This window comes from Laccaria bicolor, genomic scaffold, assembly GCF_000143565.1.
Source record: "Laccaria bicolor S238N-H82 LACBIscaffold_3 genomic scaffold, whole genome shotgun sequence".
NCBI classification, from domain to species: domain Eukaryota; kingdom Fungi; phylum Basidiomycota; class Agaricomycetes; order Agaricales; family Hydnangiaceae; genus Laccaria; species Laccaria bicolor.
In genome coordinates this window covers 2,580,458-2,596,470 of record NW_001889874.1, presented here as the reverse complement: position 1 = coordinate 2,596,470, position 16,013 = coordinate 2,580,458, and the positions used below count along the sequence as shown (strand labels likewise).

Here is a 16,013-nt window from a genome sequence, read left to right as displayed (position 1 = left end):
TCATGCGACTTCCAAAAATGGCAATATCCGATTGGACACAGAAAAACTAAATTTATTATTTCGCGAAGGACACGATTGAAATACTTCTTGATGGCTACATATATGGATATAAAAACAGCGGGATATTATACAAATGGTATATCCAAGCAATGTTGGAGGGTATCCTAAAAAAACAGAAGTTTTCGAGAGCAAGAACGAAAATACAGGGCATTCCAATACAGTTATCCGACCAGGGTCATTCCATCTCCACTGGAGGTGGCGTCTGTGCCGTCATCTAACCTGAAAGAAAGGTCAGACTATGTGGAGTGGTTGAAAGCCGGGCAACGAACAAATAATTTCTTTCAATTTCAGATAAAATGCTTAGGAAGTCCCCTGAGATATGGTAAGTTGTATGAAACGCGAAGCATAGAATTATCCTCACAAAGATAGGCGTGAGCTCGGGCAGCCGATGCTGGCGCTGTCTCGGCCTTGCGAACGGCATCAAGCAATGTCGATGCCACAAATCGAACTTTGTGTACCTGGGGAACAATGAATACCGATGGTATGAAGGGATACTGAATCAAGCCTCACCAAACTTGGGCCATTCGTCGCGATGGATTGGATGGGTATACTGCGCGAATTATCTATAAGCCACCAAGGAATCATATGGGAAATAAATGATGCGCCTACCTGTGTAGAATGTTCAACAAATTGCTCGCAACTGCCTCACGATCCTGAGCAACATGTTGTTCATCAAGGTTCCCGTGCAAAGACATGAGAAGCTCGTCCCGATATTGTTCGATGACAAAGCGGACCAGTTGCTATTATAAGATTCAGCATGTCTACGAATGTTGTTTGCGGGAAGTTGTTACCTGAGTGACGTAAAGATTTCCCTGCATAACAAGGAATGGGTTCAGAGCATTGACCCGAGATGCGTTGGGATTGTCGAAGAAGTCTTTTACTTCGGCAAAGGTCGTCCGGCGAAAACCAGCACCGCCATATTCAACAGGGACGTGTCGGTGAAAGCTTGTTGGCTTTAATCGCAACGGTTCCGGGACATGGCTTAGGGCAGCCATGATTCGTATATGAAGCGACTCTACCTCCTCGAGCCTTGCGGTGGCAAATTGGCCCCGAGGAGGAGAGCGTTTATCGACTCGGATCCGAACGAGAATCTCTCCAAGAAGGGCAAAAATTCTTGAGCAATAGTTAAGACCGGATAAAATAGCAGTCTTCCCGTGTGGCTGCGGCAAGTAGGCGGTGGGCGTAATACTAGAATTCAAATGCGTTTAGTGTTTAATCTCGGGAAGAAATCATGTAGCTCACTATTCGTCATCCAACTCCTTAGGGAAGTGGACAGTACAATCTTCGTCACGCAAGCAAATAGGTCGTCCAAGAAGGATTGCCATTGACTTGTCAGCTCCAAAGAGAAGCCAAAATATCCTTCGTCGCACTTCACTCTCTATAAGGTCAAGGCCTTCATAAGACGATTCTTCGTGCATCCGAAGGGTGATAGCTATGTGTGCGGCCTCGCCAAAGCAGGCGTGCTGCGTGGCGTCGTTTCCTTCACAGAAATGATAAACGCAGTCACTGTTATGCCCCACATTGTAAGCGGTGGGTCAAGCCTAAAACGAGATGCTTACAGGTATCGAATCGCCACGTGCATCGAGGTCGGGTCATATGTAGCCACCGTAATGTGACGGCTAGCTTCGTAACAAGTCTAAAAAAATATCATCAGCCAGACTCCGTTAAAAAATGGAGGGAAGCAAACCTGCGCTAATTTCCTAACAACAGAACGCTCCATCGGGAGATATGATCTGGGGACTTGAACCAGTGTAGATGCTACCGTTGACATGACCAAGGCAAAAAAGAGAGGATCTTGTTCTTCTCGGCGTGCTTGCAAATCCGCCATGAAGGAGGGTTTATGTATGCACGGCGTAAGAGGATAAACGAAATCGAAGAAAAGAGCAAGGATGAGAGAGATGGTGTCTCTGGGTGCAATTTCCTCGAGTCGCCTGGGCCTACAGTAGTAGTTAATGGCTGGGACCGTAGAAGGCGGACAGATTGGAAGCATTTGAGGCTGCTTGAAAGACCAATCGTACATTGGATATGAGCCAAACGTATCTAGTGAGGTGAAAGGTGACTCGTGTTTCGGTGACATGTGGGAATGGAGCAGATTGGCACCGTTTGCGGACTCGCACGAGTGAGAACTGTTATATGACGAAGAGCGCGAATTATGGGAAGAATAATATGTGTCGGCGGTCGTAGAATAATGCGATGGCGCGAGAGGGACAGATGGAACTGTAGGAACACATGGTTCAAGAAATGGCGGACTCCTTGAGCCACGGTGTGAAGCACCGACGCTGTGTGGTGGACTCGATCTCGCGGATACAGGTGATGGGTCCACCTCAGTAGGGCTGTCGCTTGCTGCAGCAGCCGCCTCCTGCAAGCGTCGGAGGTACCTTTGTAAATCGGTTGATTAGCGGAAATGGGGTGGCATCACGCATTCAGCTTACAGATTCGGTGGCCCTCTTTTCTTTGGCTGATAATCGTAGGTGCACGGAATGCCCAAAGTTATACAATGCTTGCATGACTGTTTTGGATCATCAGGATTCTCTCTTGCACACCGGACTTTACGGGCTCTGCAAGCATCACAACCTGACGAGAAGGTGAGTGGATCTCTGATAAAAACTAACGAGACAAACTTTGGGATTGGCGCCTATTGAAACAGATAAATTGGTCAGTAAGATTCATGAATAAAAGGTAAATGAAAATGACATAGAGAATGTCTTGAATCAAAGTGAAAGACAGGACAAGGTGCGGAAAGCGGGATGAAGAGGTATTTAGTCTAGAACGGAGAAAGATCGGGCAATCTCCAGTGGGCAATAAAGGGAACAACAGGCTACAATAGGACGATGGTTGGAATAAGTACACACCTTTTCTTGAGGGTATTGCTGTTTTCGGCGTGTGTATGCGGAAGATGAAAGCCGTCATCGGAAGAAGGGGTAGACTCTTTCTTTGGGCGCGCAGCAGGCATGTCAAGTTGGACAGGAAATGTGGGGCCTTCCGGTCGTCAGGAGCGGCGTTTTATGCTGGCGTTTCTTGAGGAGAACGAGTCTGTTTGTTGGTTCCCGTGGCCATTTGTTTAGTTCGGCCGCCGTGAAGAGTGAATCTTCTCTTCACGATGTTTCAAGACTTAAATCCGACTTGATCAGGACATCGAAAGATCTCAGCAGCCGACTGCTCGGTTGTTCCTTGCCAGAGAGGGTCCTCTCAGCCGGTTAAATGTTTAAAAATAAACAGCCAAAACGTCCGGGCATTGGTTCCGTGCAAATAAATAGTAAATAATAGTAGACGCGAGCGATCACACAACTCGCGCTCTGTTCATTCCGAAAAATACGCAGAGATCACCTGAGATCACTTACGAGAGGAGCTTACGTCGACCCCATTCTTTAACCCTTTTGCGAGTTTTGGATAGTTCCTTGAAATTTCGATCAAGATGCGAATGTCGGACTTAATTGTATGCCTTCCAAATACGGTAGCTGTACTTTCCCCATTTTGCGTAGAGATAGTAAACTAGGGCTTCACAAGTTTCGAAAGGGTAGGAGGGTTGGATCGACGTCAGGACAACTTCAGGATGCGCCTCGCAACTCAGGAAACTCGCGTACATTCATCCACCGGCTAGTGTTACATCAAAATTGAATGTTCACTTTAGACCTGACAGGGAAATATTTTGGAAAAACCGTACATTCAAATATGATGATCTACATTCTTTGTTTCCTCCAAATTTCAGAAGAAAATACTGGTGTAACATTCAGTGGTGGGAAAGTTTTCTGTCAAGTACCCACTTTTGAACAAATCGCTGCTTGTTTGATACTCATCCTGTGCACACAAAACTCAGCACGAGCATAGAACATATATAGGAGCTCCAGATAAAAATTGTTTCAAGAGAGTACGTTGAGTATTGCAAAAGTTATTAAAAGAAGAAAAGTTTGGTGCAGGCTGCTTTTACCACGCTATTAGTGGTATGACTAATCCGATGATTATATAATGTGATGAGGTAAGAGCGGCTGCCGGAAAAGTCAGTCGGGGAGCTCGGAGATCATCAACGTTGGGTCTGACTGTATCTTTTACAACTTCAGAAATTGACCCTTGAAAATATATAGATTCGGCAGATAAAATTCCACATTTATATGAGATTTCAAACCCGTGGGGCGAGTCTGAAGGAGGAGGAAAAAACGCTGATTTCGACAACTCGTAATAGCATCCATCCTGCAACACAACCTCATACGGCCACTCTCTCACTCTCTGACTTCTCTCGATCATTCATGGGATACAACCAGAAACGTAGCCGCTTCACGACTTCTCTCTCCAATTGTTTGATCTCATCAGCTCCACAAAACTATCCCAAAGAGAGACCTGCGGTGTCTTTCGTGCAGGTTCGGTTCCGGAAGGGCGATCGTCGTGGCTTACAACTTCATCCGTGTCCTTGCTCGAAACCTTCTGAGGTGTGCAACTGGGGACACGTGGGATGAAGGTACGAGAGCGTGAAGCAACCCTGGTCGTTAGATGGCCGACATGTCACTTACGGTGATCATCTGTGGGGTCACCAACACTGGATGACATGGATGAGAATGGCTCTGGCGGAAAACGGAGTTGCGTAAGGCTTGAGCGGCCGAGTTCCTTTCTGACAGAGCCTGAATGGTAATCCTTGCTGATCTTCTTCGCCAGGAGAGCTCGCAAGTGGATTTGATCTCCGTCATTCCACTCAGTGCTGTCCCTCAGCAACGTTTTCCAGAACCTGAAGGCCATCTCGGAATCGCCTGCCCTAAGAGAAGCAAGGACAAGTGCTTTTCCGACCTGCATCGATGGCATGGGATGGTTTTCCATCCAAGATTGTACGAGCTTCATCGTTTTCCGAAGTCGCGACCTTTGTTCTGACAACTCCTCACCTGGACGAGGAGTGGCGGTCGCGTTGATCAATACCATCATCGACTTGATGTTGATTTCGCGGTCTTCCTGCATAGTCAAAACATTATTTGCCATCTCATCAACGAGGTTGAAGTCCTTGTGTTCCAGAGCCGCATTCATTATAGTGCAATAAGTGGAATCGTCGGGTTGAATTTTGCGTTTTACCATAAAATCCACAAATTGAGAAGCCACTCTGGGGTGATGCTCAGCAATAGCAGTCAACGCCACGTTGACGTCGTAACGATCAGGAACTTCTTGTCGGTCCAAAAGACATTGAAAAGCGGCGAATCCGTCCACAAATTTTCCATGGATAAAGCAAGCCCGGGCGAGAGTCGTCAGGATGTGATGTTCTGCTTCAGCCAAGGGTTCATGGTGAGCGCGAAATTCCTGTAAGAGGCGATCCAAGAAGGCTAAGAAGTCATCCAGTTTTGTCTGCAAACGTATTTTTCCCTGAGCCGGATGGTCTCTGTCGCGTTGAGCAATGTCGCTCTCGACACGCTTCACTTGAGAGAGGAAGAGCCTGCTCATTGCGATCAATAAACCGGGGTCACCAACGACAGCACTGCCGTCTTCGGAGGCCGCGAATTTCTCCCAGAGCGCCCGAGCTAAGGTCGAATGTCCAAATTCGGCGATGGTAGCAATGAACCGGGCGACATACTGAGTAGGGAATGACAAGTCCAATTCGACGACTTCTCTAGCTAATCGTTTGCACAAATGAACGCTTTTGCTACGCTTTGTGAGGTAGTGCACGAGCCACGACAGGTCTAGTCCTTGAGGTGGTGGATAACGGTGAACCCGCATAACTTCGGGCTGTCTAGAGTAAGCATAGAGTATCTCCGCGACCTCCCCGTGAGCCACCTCCCTAGCACAGCGATAGATTTGAGACACCAGGGGGTCTGGAATCGGGTACGTGGGGTCCGTTGAACGGATCAGACGACCACAAATGTCAAGCTCCGCGGGGGTTGCATCCTCTAATAGCGAGCGAAGGGTTTCTGCAGCGAGGATGGCACAAAGGCTGGTAGGCGCATTCTCCCGCTCCATGAAGCCAAGAAGATAGCTGGAAGCGAGGGGCGACCACCCCCAGTGGAGGCATGTTCTCGTCAACGCTGGGAATACAACAGAATCAAAAGTGAGGGATCCATTGTCCTCGGGTAGTGTTTCTGCTGGGATATAGCCTGAATTCACCAAGGCACCAAAAATCTCCAGTGCGCTCTCCTGCAGTTCAGATTGTTGCAAGATCCACTGGAGAAAAGCAATTGTAGATTGGATAACTGGAGGGGGGGTATATGGTATGACGAAGTCTCGGGGGAGCTGGAGTTGTTGTAGGAAGGGGAGCAATAATCGCATAATATGATAAAACGTATTCCCGTGCCCTAATTCATATGTATTATTGCGAGCCCATGTCAATAGTTTATCGAAAGCTTCTGGAGAAGAGCCTTCGATGTCGCCGGGCGTCCGGTCGAGATATTCAAGCAATGATCGCATGGATTCTTTTTCTATAATTTTGAGCCTCCCGTCACGTACAATAGTCCAGAGAAGATTCCTTCGTTCCGACTCATCTCCGGGATGGGAGTCTATCTCGCTGACGAGGTGGTCCACCATTTGATGTGACCTAATCTCCAAGGCCTCATTCAGGACATCCAGCCAACATTCCGCGGGAAAGGTGGCAAGCTCGCCTTTCCTTCGCGCAGTTTTAAACCGCGCCAAAATGCTTGGTGCCGGCCGCATGTTATGGGGTTTGGGGGGAATTCTAGAGAGCACGCCCGTTACGGGAACTACGACATGGCTCGAATTTGATCGTGGAGACAGTATTGTTTGGGACTTCCGAGAAGATGTTCGAGGATGAGATGCAATAAGAGCGATGTTTGATACGCTGCTTCGCAAAGAAGGGAAATGTGTGATGCAAGCAGGTACGCGGCTACACAGGGACATAGATCAACTAGATGAGAGTAATTGTCAGTCTGACGAGCACGATATGCTGAATAAAATAAAATAAACCGACCACATCTGAACTGTAGAGGTAAACGCTGGGTAAACGTTCCGAGTTCCAGTTGAGTGGAAAGGAAACAGCAGTCCAAAATTTGAGGCGCCACGTGACCGAACATGTTTGATCCGATTTTGACGGACCGTTGTTTTCTCACTATGACTGACTTGCTTCATGCTTGCTGCTTGTATCAAAGCTCCTTTCATACTCAAACGGCCGCCATTATATCCATCTTTCTTCACTCGTCTTGCCCACTCTGCAGATCGGTCGACGACCTCTTCTGAGCCCCCATACATCTTCAAAAAATATGTATGCGATCTTCGTAACGCAGCTCTTGAGCTACGACCCCGCCCTTTCGAGGAGTTCAACGATAGCAAGCGATTCAACGGAAAATTCAAATACCTCGTTTATTCCTCTATCATAAAGGACCTTCTGAATGCGTCATACTTTCCGGAAGCCAGCTTTGCATTCAAAACCATGCAATCTATATTCCATTCGCCAAGCATGGAGGCCAGGATGCTCGCATCGGCCATCGCGAAATCCTTCGGAGATCCTCATGAACGTCTTATTATACCTTTCGTCTTCCTTTCCGCACATCACGATATGACCGAAGATATTTTCACGGAGATCATGCAAATGTTAGCCAGGCGCAAGGTCAAACCCAAGGTCTTGCTGCAACTAACCAACTACTACATAACAGCCCAAAGTGACGGTTTTGTACCCGCTCCAGACTTAGCAGCGATTTGGTTTCGTGCCCAGTTTCTGACCGAGGGCGCGGACGCTGCTCTGGTTGCTCTGAAGGAGTATAGCATGTGCTCCACCAACAGGGACCTCCTGCCATATACCACCCTCTTGTCGACTATAAACGATGTTTCACTCAATGATGCTGGCTCCGTTGAGCAAATTTTGCTCATCATGGATCACGCTCAGCTCACCCTAGACCTCACCGTCTTCAATGCTCTTTTGCGCAGAGAACACAGACTCAACCACAGCTCATCTGCTTTCACAGTGTATGCCTCCCTCAAAGAAATGGCTGACAGTGGAGTTCTACCAAACGAGGAAACCTACGCCATGTTATTCAGCTTACTCAGAAGTCGTCGTCCAAGAGTCTCGAAGAAACCCCCATCTGGATTTTACCCCCCTCGCTCCCTATTTCGCGACATGATTGATACAACGATGCACCCAGAACACCCCCTGATGCTCAGCTCATCGCTGTTAACCGTCGCGCTCCGCGCTTTCCTCCAACATCGTGATTATCCTGCTGCTCTAGTCGCAGTCAACACATTCGATCAACACCGCATAGATGTACCCATAGAAGCCTACTATGTCACTGTCAAACATATTGTTCACCGAATCTGGGCTGAAGTACGTGAAAACCGAATACTTGGTTCGAAATTGTGGTGCGACCACTTCTTGGGCGTCAGCGCGCCGACCAGTATAAGAGATGTGGAGGCTCTGGAGGAGCAGCTCTCAGAGGGTCTCGTGGATAAAATTCTGAATTTTACCCGGCAGGACAAAATGAGTATTTTGAACGTACGCTTTTTCAGAAGCATTCCAACTGAGGTCCCAGTATACACGGCGCCCACTTTGGCGGAACTAGAACAGGTGGAGGATCCGCTCCCGGAGATCAAGTATCATTCAAAGCCTCTGGAACGGTTGTTGGAAAGAGCCATTGTTGCGACATTTATTCCCCAACATCGAAAGGGTTTGGAAGACGCTGTGCAGGTTGCCAGGGCAGAAATGACTCCGCCCATATAATTTGAACGCCAGTCCCTTGTAACCTTCAGATGATGAAAGTTTTTCCTTGTACGTACTTATTCCAACGCTCGTGGGTGTCGGTGGGGAAACTTTTACTAAGTAATGGATATTCCGTCGTTCCTCCACTTGAGCGTACCAATCTTCGGTGTCTAACCGGCTATGTACCAAGAAATTCTGATTTTCTTGCGGCCCGGGGAAGATGCAGATGTGTTGTCGTGTCAAGTGTGGTTACGAAGTATTCATACAACAGATGCATACAGGGTTGTCGGCAAGAACCACCACAGTTGTCTCAACGGTAGCTGCTCAAACTTGGTTTAACCCCTTTTCCTCCCTGGTACGACAATGGGGGCCGGCCAGTCAACGTCTCAGGCTCACCCACCCAAGCGAGGCTTACACGTCCTCAGAGTTACGCCATCATCCCCAGCTTCTCAAACAAACATCGAACCTTTCTTTGATTTCGTGGTCGGATTCGAGGGAAACTCCCTGTCTTCCGAGAATAGCATAGATGTTGCGCAGCTAGAGAAGATTGTCGAAGGTCATGAAGGCCGAACTCTAAATCTATTGGTTTGGAATGCCAAAAGTCAACGCACGAGAGGTGTGTACGTCCCACGGTGGACTTTTGCCTGCTAATTGCCACCCATGTAGTCGTTCCCATTACACCTTCGAAGGTGTGGTCTCAATCTCATTTTGACGCGAACCACATACCACTATCAGCCTCAACGCAACCGTCATTGTTAGGGCTGAGCATGCGGATATGTGAGCCTGAAATCGCAACTGACAACGTATGGCATGTTCTGGATGTGATGGAAGGTAGTCCAGCAGAAAGTGCTGGTCTTGTCCCAATGGGTGATTGGATTCTAGGTTCATCTTTCTTATGCCTCTCCACATATTTGCGCTAATACCTTTTAAAGGCTGGTCAGGAGGAGTGCTCAGTGCAGAAAATGATTTCTATGACCTCGTAGAAGCTGTGAGTCCGTTTCAGGAGCAAGTCTACTGGCGCTAACACCAATTGCAGCATGTTGATAAACCCTTGAGAGTTTATGTGTACTCGCACGACTTTGAGTTCGTTTTGCTAACGTTTTAGAATGAGACTGCCTATCTGACGCCTTGATAGTACCTTAAGAGAGGTCGTTTTAATTCCCAATCGTCATTGGGGCGGAGAAGGGCTGCTTGGCTGCGTTTTCGGGTAAGGCCGGTCGTGTCGTGTGCTATTTTCGAAACTCATCACCAGCACTTTACAAGATTCGGGCTCCTGCATAGAATACCACCACAAGCGGAAGATCGGGTTCCTGGAACGATCCCAGCAGTACTTTACGAAAATAAGGAGGAATACGAGCAACAGGAACTCTTCGTCCCAGCAGATATTCAAACAGAACACAGTCCCCATCAACTTGCCGAGTGGAGAAGACAAGAGCAAGAACAGTGGAATAGAGAGGTTCTTGCGCGGTCAATTCATGAACACGCTGAAGAAACACATTCTCATGATGACCACGATGACCATCACCACCACCACCACCATCACCATGGTCATCACACTCACACAATGCAACCCCAACGCATCCCGTCACCGAGGGCGACTGCAGCTACTCCAAATCAAGCGCGGACACCCCTCAGCCACTTGGTGAATGGTAGCTCGTCATCGTCATCATAATTTCTGCAGACTCAAAGGGGAACTTCAAAGGTCAAGTCCCTCAGCTCCAGGGATCGCCGTCAACGCTCTCAGAATATTCACCTCGGTTGAACGGGCACAGTACTCCTACACAGTTCCGAACCTATTCTTCGCAGACGGATCAAGAGTCTGTTTTTGAAGATGATGAACATGACGGAGAGGCCAGTGTGGCTGGAACGGAGGCGACCTCCCTGGGGAGCCTCACGAGTGTTGAGTAATTCACTACCGTGTTGGCATTCGCATCCACGCGTACGGAGGAATCCTCAGCTTTCGTTACATAGGTATGTCAGATGCGTATATCCAGCAGAAGTTCCGGAGTAGATATAACACTATTACATTAGAACGGAGCTCAGAGCACTACTACATATGCACAGCTTTCATCCCAGCAGCTTGTAGGCGTGATGGCGAACGGCAATACGTCCCTTTGGCAAGCCTGAAGCAATCAGCATCAGCAGGGATGGCTAGAATCGCTAACCCTTGGAGAGTGCGGAGTCGGACCAGTCGGCTTAAACTCCAGGCTCTGAGCAATGAGAGGCCAGACTGAAAGGGGGGTCAGAAATCACAGAAAGGATATGATTTTAATTCAATCAACCTTCTTCGAACCCAGGATGCCGGCCGTTCCTGATTTGCTGCCAAACGTCTCGCATTGATTCTGATGCTCGGATTTCTTGCCAGTGTGTTAAGAAAAAGTCGATCTCTACCTGAAGAAAGATGGTAACTCGGTCCTTTTGAAGTGAGATTATACATTCCGAACATACCTTACGTATTTCGTCAAAGGCAGCCGCAAACGGAGAGAAGACTTCCAACGCAATATTGTCGACCGTAAGTGATTTGAAAATGTGCTAGCCAGAATAAGATCTTTGCGTAGTTGAGACAATCCAAAATGATGATTACCTGTGCTGCCCGCTCTTTCAACTCCCCAAGATCCAACCCTGGCAAATGTTAGGCCAGAAATATGCAAAAGAAAGAAGTTCTGAAGCATACGGTCGGCTACTCGGTAAGCAGCTTTGGCGGAACAAGGCGCAGGTCGCCCGGGATTGTTCTTCATCCAATCTGAAATCCACTCCGACCTGGTAGACGCTGAATCCTGTTGTGCAACGCGCTTCGCCCCGGGTACTTGCCCTGAGCCTTCTGGAGGCGTACTCGGAAGGCTGACAACAGACGAACTCGCTGCCCGCGCGGTTCCAGAATTATTTCCCATAAACGATGACGAGAGTGGTGCAAATACGATGCTATCTGTGTAAAGCTATCGGAAAAGTTGTGTTAAAAAGGGTCCTCCGGTGTACGCAGCTTGAATGCCTACATAGTATAGCATGGCACGATACGTAGTGTAGGCGATATCTCTGACGACGACTGTCATCTTTGATGAGCCATGGAAGGAGTCGAGGGGCCGGTGTGTCATTGAACGGGGAGACATTTGACTATGAGAGCTTGTCGAGCACACTGCTTCCTCGGCTCGTTTTCTGTCTGCGTGTTCTGTTGGGCTGTCAACCACGTAAATTGAGCTGGCTTCCAGGTTGGTAGACGTAGTAGGTGGTAAATCCTGCTCTGAAGAGATCGAAGACGTGTCAAAAACGTCGTCATCCTCATCGTCGGAGTCTTCAAACTCATGCATGATGGTACCAGAGTCTGTGCCGCCCGGGCTCGTTAAACCACGGGAAGCAGATTTCGGCGTAGCAGTTGTACCTTCCAACGTCTCCGCAAAGCTCGAATTGAACACTACAACCCATCACTGACCACTGAAGCAATAACGCAACAAGTTCACTCACTCGTTTCAAAATATTCAGCTCGTTCGAGCATTCGCCTAGATGCCCATATCCTGCGCGCGTATCTAAAATCTTGATGCCGCCGGGGAATGATGAATTGTACATCAGAATAGAGGGGATCGTCAAGCAGGGCTCCTACGGTATCCAAGAGAACTTTCGGTACTGGCTGGCGAGGGAGTGTTGGGATGGGTCTTGGGTTTGCAGGCGACGATGTGATCGTGCATATGATCACGAAGGCATCTTGAGCTTTCACGGGCGTTGATTGATAATAAACAGCATCTCTGCGTGCAAATTGCGCCCTGCATTCAAATCGGTCGGTAAGGTGATAGACGTTCAGGAAACCTGCTCACCATCCCCAATTTGCGGTCTAGATATACATCAGCATCTGAAAAGCAAATCAAATCCAAGATTACTTCACCTTGTACGAAAATGAATGGTTATGAGCTTCCTTCAGGTTGTACACCACTGTTTTCCCAATACTTTGAACGACAAATTGAGATCCAGTCAAGTAATCAAATCGCGATCTACGCACTTTCGAAGCTCGAAACTAAACTTGTATATTCCTTCTCGATTCCACCTAACATCGAGGTGAACCCAACATGCCAGTAGCCTCGTGGAATAGAATCTTGCCTTCCAGAATCTCCCAACGCCGCTTCCTTTTCCTCCGTCGTTGGCTATCAAGCATCGATACACATTTAACCAACAACTTGTCATGCAAATCAACTCGACAAACCTCGCACGACAGGTACAAGCTTACAAATCCACCAGTGTCGCTGCTTCCCTCTTTCGTTGTTCCAGCGTTTGCATAGAAAAGAATCTGTACATGGGAAGCGTCATCAGAATAGGTAGAGCAGCGAAAGTAACCATGTATGCACTTGCCAACTTCCTCCCCCGAAGCGTGCCGACTTTGTGACTTTTGACTTGGTGTCTCCCTTGGTCGAATCAAAAAGGTTCTTGAGGCCCCTCAAGGTCCACTCAAAGGTGATAGAGGTTGATTCCTGGAATTCCGTGTTGGCCTCAGCCGTCTGTGTATTCATTCCCTCGATGTTCAGTAAAGTGCAATTGTCGAGCCTACAAGATGATATGTTGTCGCGGAAGCAACAATGCAGCAGGCACGTGTAGCATGTATGTATCTAATAATAGTGACGTCACGACTACTACCCAAGCATTTTGCGAAAGTCATCCTGTCCTTTGCCTGATGCTGCCTTTGAACTTGACGCCTGAGAGGCTGCCCCCCGGTCTTGTGTCGTACTTTTACTAGCCACAGCAGCTCTCGCGTGCCCTAACCCTGCACGCGGTCGTGACACTGCTGCCCGCCTCGGCACAAACAACCCTCCGGCCTTTGGCGGCGGTGCAGAAGCACGAGTTGACGATCCATCCCGACCCTCCTCCGTCAATTCTAATGTGTGACCATTGAATACCACAGCCTCCGTTCGTAGCAGCAGCTTTCCAGCTTCCTGATATCGCGTGCAATTAGTCTATCATGAACGGAAAAACAACAACAAAAAAACGACGAACTGCTGGGGTTTCCAACTCCACGACGGCCTCTTGTTTATCTACAAACACCTCAACGCGCCTTACAGGTGCGATTTTTTCTAAAACTTGCTGCAACAACCCTTCTTGTGTGGCAGGTGGAAGGTTGCGGACCCGTACCGATCGACTTCGTATTTCTGCGACTCGGCTCAGTCCAATTTCAGACCTAATTCAACGTTAAGAACTCTAGAATCAATATTTTGAAATGGGTAGAACTTGCCGATGTCGCGCTCGTACTCGAGAATCAGACAGCGTCACGGCAATTCTACGCTTCTTCAATTCGTAGTTATTGGCAGCTAGTGCGGTCTGTGCATCTTTCTGAAAACGAACAATTTGAGACTGGGGCAAGGGAACTGAAGGTACAAGTGACGTACCGCTTCCTCATATTCAATGAAGGCGTATCCTTTTGCAAGGCCGTCCGGTTCCGTAGCTATCCGGACTTCTTTCAACTTGCCATACTAATGAAAATCATCAGAACCTTTCCACCGAAAGACTGAAAATCGCCGTACCGTAGAGAAAAGCTTTTCAAGATCTGCTTTCGTCGTATACTTACTCAAACCAGCCACATAAACCTCCCGCTCGTTGGCGTCTTGGTCAGTCCTCTCCTTCTTGCGTTCAGGATTTGAGAGATAGACATTTAGGGGAAGATTGGGCTCCAGCTCGCGTCCATGAAGCTCTAGTGCGCGTTCGGCGGAATTCTGACAAAGGAAAACATCATTTCACTCCACAAGATCGACAAAGGCGAAGAAAAAACATACTGGAGAGGTATATTGTATATAACAGAAGCGACGAGTTGTTTTGAATTTCTTGCTTGGCCATCGTACGTCAAAGATAACGCCATACTGACAAAGCGTCATCAATCAAACCCAACAAGCGGTAAGTGTGTCCTACCTTTCCAAACAGATTTCTCATGTATGGATCATCCGCCGATTCAGGGAAGTTGGTCACGTAAAGAGTCGACCTCCACGCTAGATGTACAGCGACTTCTTGGTCACGTAGACGTTTTTTGTCCTTTGTCAACGCAGCTGGTACGCTGTCCTGGGAGAGAAAAAGTCATGAACAAGTTTAGCGTCTTCAAAAAAGACACGAATTGGAAACAACGTACCCGTTGGAAGAACTCGACAGTAGCCACAAGTTCACCAGGAAGTTGTGTTATCTTGACTTCTCGGACACTTCCACACTACAGGCACACCATCAACACTTAACCGTCGGCTAATAACTGGTTGAAACGCACATCTTTGAACAAGTCCTTCAACTCATCTTCAGTAACTCCAGTCGGCAGTTCGGCAACGAAGACGGTGCTGTTCTCTCGGTCCCTAATATATTTCATCAGCAGATTACATCAACCCCGCCGGGTGGACGAACCTCCTTAGCGGTGGGGTTTTTTGTTCTACTCATTTTCCATCAGCCCTAGCACGTACGTGGGAGCATGAAATAACGAACCGAATCTCGCCTTCTTATGTCCCTCTGAAGGAGGTTCTTCCTCCGCACCTCGTTTCTTTCCACGTTCAGGAGCCTGCACGTCGACGTTCATGGCCACGTCATCTTGTGTTGCTTCTGAACCAGGAACCACTGGTACATTGGAATGCGCCTCAGCAGCGGTCTGCATTGCCTGGTACGCAGCCCTTTCCGCCTCCTGTAGATTGGCAATACTTCAAAAAAAAATATTCACGTAACAGCGAAAATGTACAAACGAACCTTAGCCCGTCTTGAATATGTCTGATATTGAGCTTTTTCAATTTTGTCCATGGCAGCTTCGACATCATCAACGGAACCATGGGCGTGTTCGAAAGAGACCCATGCTTCCCAAATAGCTTCTGGCCAGTCTAATTGTTTTGTATGAATGTCATCGAATACTTGACGAGCTTCTTCGTATCGTTCTAATTTTCTGATTGAACTCGTGAGACGACGAAATGTGGATTTGAAGGAGGACAAACATACATTAAGGTGTCAGTGAGCTGAGTCCACACTAGATAACTTGATTTGCATTTCTTGGATGCATTTTGCCACACGCTCAATTCGTTGTCGAAGAGCCCTGCTGCATTATACTACTTCGTGTTAGGTATACCACTTCATCCATAAGGCAGAAGCAGCAAACCACAGATGCAAGAAACTTTTCAGGACGAAATTTGGCATCGCCGGTTTTGGAGGCTATAAATGAGCTTTGAGTGAATTGTGAGGGAATAATTGGATAAACAGAACCTTTATGGACCATCTCAATACCGCTTTCCAGAACTCCAATGACAGTAGCCAGGCTGTCCTCATCTGTTGGCAGTCGCGTCAATGGAGATGGAATTATGGAGAAAGCTATAGATTACCGCCGCCGCCGGCTTCCCGCCACCTCTTCTCAAAACCG

At 48.0% G+C, this 16,013-nt stretch overlaps 5 protein-coding genes across 5 annotated transcripts; 1 reads left to right on the top strand and 4 right to left on the bottom strand.

The window, feature by feature from the left end:
* Positions 1-221: 221 nt before the first annotated feature.
* Positions 222-3,013, bottom strand: LACBIDRAFT_309255 (uncharacterized protein; the record flags this gene model as incomplete). Its single annotated transcript, XM_001875879.1, has 12 exons — positions 222-279; positions 330-372; positions 422-518; positions 571-610; positions 670-800; positions 852-1,248; positions 1,303-1,566; positions 1,620-1,696; positions 1,748-2,438; positions 2,493-2,695; positions 2,755-2,824; positions 2,913-3,013. 12 exons carry the CDS (start codon positions 3,011-3,013, stop codon positions 222-224), a joined length of 2,172 nt encoding a protein of 723 aa, XP_001875914.1.
* Positions 3,014-4,378: 1,365 nt separating this feature from the next.
* Positions 4,379-7,052, bottom strand: LACBIDRAFT_323042 (uncharacterized protein; the record flags this gene model as incomplete). The annotated part of the gene is made up of 3 exons (XM_001875878.1): positions 4,379-4,395; positions 4,566-6,865; positions 6,946-7,052. The coding sequence occupies 3 exons, from the start codon at positions 7,050-7,052 to the stop codon at positions 4,379-4,381; spliced, it is 2,424 nt and encodes an 807-aa protein (XP_001875913.1).
* A 356-nt stretch (positions 7,053-7,408) lies between these two features.
* On the top strand, positions 7,409-8,689 carry LACBIDRAFT_323041 (uncharacterized protein; the record flags this gene model as incomplete). The annotated part of the gene is made up of 1 exon (XM_001876284.1): positions 7,409-8,689. The coding sequence occupies one exon, from the start codon at positions 7,409-7,411 to the stop codon at positions 8,687-8,689; it is 1,281 nt and encodes a 426-aa protein (XP_001876319.1).
* A 2,117-nt stretch (positions 8,690-10,806) lies between these two features.
* LACBIDRAFT_309252 (uncharacterized protein) lies at positions 10,807-13,161 on the bottom strand (the record flags this gene model as incomplete). The annotated part of the gene is made up of 12 exons (XM_001875877.1): positions 10,807-10,898; positions 10,951-11,059; positions 11,117-11,200; positions 11,253-11,290; positions 11,343-11,604; positions 11,662-12,077; positions 12,128-12,423; positions 12,475-12,491; positions 12,543-12,603; positions 12,657-12,830; positions 12,882-12,941; positions 12,998-13,161. The coding sequence occupies 12 exons, from the start codon at positions 13,159-13,161 to the stop codon at positions 10,807-10,809; spliced, it is 1,773 nt and encodes a 590-aa protein (XP_001875912.1).
* A 120-nt stretch (positions 13,162-13,281) lies between these two features.
* LACBIDRAFT_309251 (uncharacterized protein) lies at positions 13,282-15,872 on the bottom strand (the record flags this gene model as incomplete). The annotated part of the gene is made up of 15 exons (XM_001875876.1): positions 13,282-13,581; positions 13,643-13,823; positions 13,878-13,975; positions 14,032-14,115; positions 14,167-14,355; positions 14,416-14,499; positions 14,549-14,695; positions 14,763-14,837; positions 14,892-14,973; positions 15,023-15,047; positions 15,101-15,293; positions 15,356-15,545; positions 15,599-15,705; positions 15,756-15,808; positions 15,860-15,872. The coding sequence occupies 15 exons, from the start codon at positions 15,870-15,872 to the stop codon at positions 13,282-13,284; spliced, it is 1,821 nt and encodes a 606-aa protein (XP_001875911.1).
* Between the last annotated feature and the right edge of the window lie 141 nt (positions 15,873-16,013).